This window comes from Pteropus alecto, unplaced genomic scaffold (genome assembly GCF_000325575.1).
Source record: "Pteropus alecto unplaced genomic scaffold, ASM32557v1 scaffold22, whole genome shotgun sequence".
NCBI classification, from domain to species: Eukaryota; Metazoa; Chordata; class Mammalia; order Chiroptera; family Pteropodidae; genus Pteropus; species Pteropus alecto.
The window spans coordinates 708,975-713,620 of NW_006434839.1; the positions used below are offsets into that span (position 1 = coordinate 708,975).

Consider the following 4,646-nt stretch of genomic DNA (forward strand, 5'->3'; position numbering starts at 1 on the left):
CCCCCGAGCCCCGCACAAAAACCCGCGGCGTGTCCCGCGCGGCCGTCCCCGCTTACCTAGCACCGTCAGCCGCGTGCCTGGGCCGAAGTGCTGAGTGTTTTGGCCCACAGCCCCGGGGCACGACACAAAAACAGGACCCTGCCGCCCCTGGCGTCCCCACTGCCGTTCCCGGTCCCCCGGGCGTCCCCGCTTACCTAGCACCGTCAGCCGGGTGCCCGAGCCGAAATACTGCCGATCTGTGCTCACAGCACCGAGGCCCGGGACAAAAACTCTGCTGCTGCCCCGGACTCGGCCAGGTCCCCAGCCACCCTGGACGCTCCATCGCTCCTCCCGCGCCCCGAACCCGGGGTCTCCGGCCCAGGTGCCGCCCGCCTCTGAGCACAGCCCCGAACGGAGCTGGGCAGCTGCCCCCTTTTTCCATCCCGCCCCATGATGGGCTCCCAGATCCCCAGCTGCCCCCCACTTACCCAGCACGGTCAGCTTGGAACCCGCCCCAAAGTGCAGCTGTCCGGTGTTCACACAGCTCTGGGGGCCCAGGCGCAAACCCCGTCTTCCCCGAAAATGGGCCCGGGGGTCCAGCGCCCACTCCCCGAAGACCAGGGTTCACGGGGTCACCCAGGCTGAGCAGCCCACCCCACCCCACCTCCCACCTGGAGGGGCAGGCTCACCTAGCACGGTGAGCCTGGTGCCTGGCCCAAAGTGCTGCTCTTGGAGGAGCACTGTGGGAAGGGGCTGCCAAGAATTCCTTCCCCACCGCCCCTGGCACGGTCCCTTGGCTACCCTCCTTTTCCTTCCTGGCACCTCTTGTCACCTCCAAAACTAGCTGTACATGGTAATGTGGACTCGGCGTGAAGTCATCTCCCCCATTCGCAGTGGAGATCAGCTTGGCCTGGGGGATGATACAGTGGCCGGTGAAATCAGAAGGGGCATTTGGGGTGGGGGCTGCATTTGGGAAGTGTTCCAGGCTAGACTCTGCCCCATGCTGTAACCTCCCTGGCCTTAGCTTCTTCCTCTGAAAACCGGTGTAATGGCTTTCCCACAGGGTGGTTGTGTGTTCTCAATGAATATCGCATATGCAAGAGCTTTGCCAAAGGGCAGGTTTATGAGACGTGTTGAGTGACCATCCCACTTTGCTGCCTTGGCCCTTGACATTCTGGAAGTTGAGTCTGGAGCAGGGAGATGCAGAGGTGTTCACTGAGTCTGGGGCTCTGCAAGACCTCGTAGGGGACCAGCCCCAGAGACCTCTCCCAGCCCCTCTCCCAGATCCGGGGAGCTGCGTGCATTCTCTGGGCTGAGTGGGGGTATTTTCCGAGGCAGGGCTTTTTGTAAAAGCACCTCCTCTACTTGAATCATCGTGGCCCCCCCAGTTGCCACAATGCTACATCACGATACAAAAATGTTTCCTCCCCTCTGGTCCCCCTTCCCCAACCACTGGGCAGCGGCGGGAAGCACAGGTGGCAGAGGTTGGTCTGATCCAGTGGGGCTGGGGAAACACCCACTCGGAGCACAGTTAGAGGGGGGCGGGGTTGGGGTGGTGGGAGAGGGCAGAGAGGCCCCTCCCTGGAACACGCACACTCGGAGGAGATCTTCTATGTCACCGGGTCTCCCCTCTGGGACTCACCGTGCCCACCTGCGCAGACTGGCATTTATAGTGAGGCGGTGAGGGAGGAGCAAGGGGTGGGATCCAGAGAGCAGGTGATGGCAACTTGTGGCACCAGGACAGACAGCCTGGAAACCTCTACGATCCCTTTGCCTCCTGATCAAAGTCCAAGCTCCTTATCCTTCATTTAGTCCACATACTTAATGAACATGTACTGTGTGGCAGGTCTCCCGCTGGTTGCAAGGACACCAGACCATCTTCACAGGGACATATACCAACTTGCCTTGTCAGCCTTAGTTTCATGACTCCTGTCTCTGAACCTTGCACCCAGCTACACGGAAGTACCCAGCAGTACCCCCCGCCTGTCGTTCTGGCTTTTCTTCATGCCTCTGACTTGTCATGACCACTCTCCAACGTGCATAATTGACATCAAGTCTTCCTTTGAAGAGTAGGCCACCTTCTCAGGCTCTCTCGCGATGCTTCCAGGGAGGGATCGAGGGCTAGGCTCTGACTGCCTTTTAAGAGACAGCTCGCATTGCTATTTCAAAGCATCACCTTATATTTCAGCTGTTTCTATCCATGCCTCATCCCCCTTATGCATAGGTAAGCGTCTCGGGGACTGTGACTTGGGTACCTTTATTTTCTTGAAATTTAAAGCAAAACATTACAATACGTGCGCTCGACGAGTGAGTACGCATGCGTATATGTAAATGCGTATATAAGTATGCACATCTATGTGTATATATAGGCACACACAGGTGTTTCGTTAGAGCGGGAAGGCTGTGTGCTGCAGTCTTGCAGGAGGCAGGGGAGATGGCTATTTCAAGCAAACCTTATGGTCATATCTGCTCCCGAATTGTGTCACTTTCAGTTCACTCATTCATTCATTCACTTATTCAAAGATGACTTATTGGGTCCCTACCCTGAACCAAGGTACAACACCATATCCCAAGGATATTATAATAGAACATACTGAGGAGCTGACAGTCAAGTGGCAGTATCAGACAGGTGAAGATGTAGTTCCCGTCAGGTGTGGCAAGTATGAAAGAGGTGTGCACAGGACACTATAATAGCAAAATATAGGGTGCACTTAACCCAGCCTCAGGGGGGTGAGGGGCAAGGGAACTTCAGAGAAGGTTTCTTGCAGGGAAAAGAATCAGCGCCAAACCTTTAAGGATCAGTAGGAGTCAGAGTACTAGATTTTTCCAGGTGGAGGGGGGCACAATGGCCTGGAAGTAAGTAGCTTAGGGGGTTCCGGAGGAGACGAGGGAGGTGAGAGTGGAATAAGGGGGTGGAAGACAATTGTGGGTCTGACGTGCCATCTGAAGGACTTTGGACTGCATCACCGTGGTGACGATGGGACAATAGAGAGCTTTTAAAGGATTTCTAGAAATTGCGATAGGGCTGATCCTTGCTTTTAGGGAAACTTCATTTTCTATTCTCCCAAGAGTGACCAGGGGACATTTGCACACCCACTAATTACTAGAGAGAAGTTGATAGGCAGATTTGTAATTTAAATTGGAAGACATCTCCGCCGAGGATAAATGTCCAAATCAGTGCATTCTCTTCTCAGCTAAGAAACCGAGCTGGTGACGAGTGGAGATGTGCAGTGTACTCATCGAGACAGCAGAAAGGAGCCGATAGATCTAAACCCAGGCTTCGTTAGCCAGGGGGACACGACCACGGGGTGGGTGGGCACACCTGTTCTTCCTCAGAGCCCCTCCGTCCAGGTAGGACAGAGAATTCCAAAGGTCGACATCACCATTTTCCGAGGCTGTTCCGGAGTAAACCTCCTCACACCCCATCACCACCTTTCACGTTTACTTAAGTTTCTCTGAAAAGGTAGAGCGGTGCCAGCCACAGGCAGGGGCCCTGGGTCCCTGAGGGGACTGTACTTCCCTCGAATACCTCTTGTTTCCAGCCTAATTGGAGTCAGTGGGAGTTCAGAAGTGGTACTCAGAAGAGATACGTAGACACAGGACACAAGAGATCAAGCCAGAACAGGCCATTTTTATTGGTTCAGTCAATTTTGGCACACCAGGGTTCCCTTTGGGTTAGGGGGGTTTCGGTCATGAGTGTCCAGCTGAACAAGCACATAGCGGGTAGGTACGGGGGCTGCGTAGAGAGATGAGAACAGCTCTTCAGAAGCGCTTGCTCGGAATGGAAAAAGGAGAACCCATCTTGGGGCCACAACCTCCAGGCTTCAGGGGTCCTTTCTCTTGACCTGAAGAAGAGAAGGTGCTGGAGTCACCGGGAATGGTGGGGGCCGAAGGGAAGCAGGACGGCCCACTGACTAGATGAATAAGGCTCCTCACAACCTCCCTTGGGGTTCAGGTGACCCCAGCTTCTCCTCCCCTCCTAGCTCTTTCACTGCAGTCCCAGAGGTACGAGGCGTCTGCTGAGGCATGTAGGCGAACCCCTTCTTTCTCTCTGCCCTCCTCTGGTCCTGGCAGGGTCTGTCTGCTCCTGGCTCCACGTTTCTGTGTTTCAAGTATCACCTCCAACCCGCCTGCCTGTCCTGCCGGCCTCCTTACCATGGCCATCAGCACCAGGGCGCTGACCAGCACCGCGTACAGCGTGGCCTTCCCCAGCAGGATCTCATACAGGATGGTGGCAGACAGGAGCCCTTGCTGGTAGGACTCTGTTGATGGGAAGGGAGAGAACGTACATATGTACCTGGGAGCAGGAATCTCTGGCTCCCAACCCCCACCCCGCCCCCGTCCCAGGTCCATGGGTTCTCCCTTCTCTGGTTCCAGAGCCAAGACCACGGGAGATGCAGAGAGAGAAGGAGAGGCCACTCACTCGCGGTGAAGCCACAATCTGAAAGAAAAAAGGGGAGGGAAACGGATGAGCAGATGACGAACAAAGTCAGCCTTGTAGGCGGCACAGACGTCAGGCCCAGACTCGAAGAGACCCAGCACTGGCTTCCTTCTGCTGTGTCAAAGTAGCCACATGGTCCCTGAAATTCACGGGCCAGGGCGGCATGAAGCGGGCGGGGCCACACCACGCAGGCGCAGGGCCGCCCAGGCCAGTGGTCAGGGGCCCA

The 4,646-nt window shown here is 56.0% G+C and overlaps 1 protein-coding gene across 1 annotated transcript in view; it reads right to left on the minus strand.

Annotated features, from left to right (window-relative positions):
• The window catches only part of LOC102898423 (T-cell receptor beta-2 chain C region), a 17,222-nt gene that overhangs the window by 9,870 nt on the left and 2,706 nt on the right, over positions 1 to 4,646 (minus strand). Inside the window, exons 2-5 of the mRNA XM_015588283.1 lie at positions 4,403 to 4,420; positions 4,135 to 4,241; positions 802 to 889; positions 468 to 605 (exon numbers count right to left, since the gene is read on the minus strand). Of these exons, the coding sequence (XP_015443769.1) occupies positions 468 to 605; positions 802 to 889; positions 4,135 to 4,241; positions 4,403 to 4,420 (351 nt within the window). The remainder of the gene's footprint in view (positions 1 to 467; positions 606 to 801; positions 890 to 4,134; positions 4,242 to 4,402; positions 4,421 to 4,646) is intronic.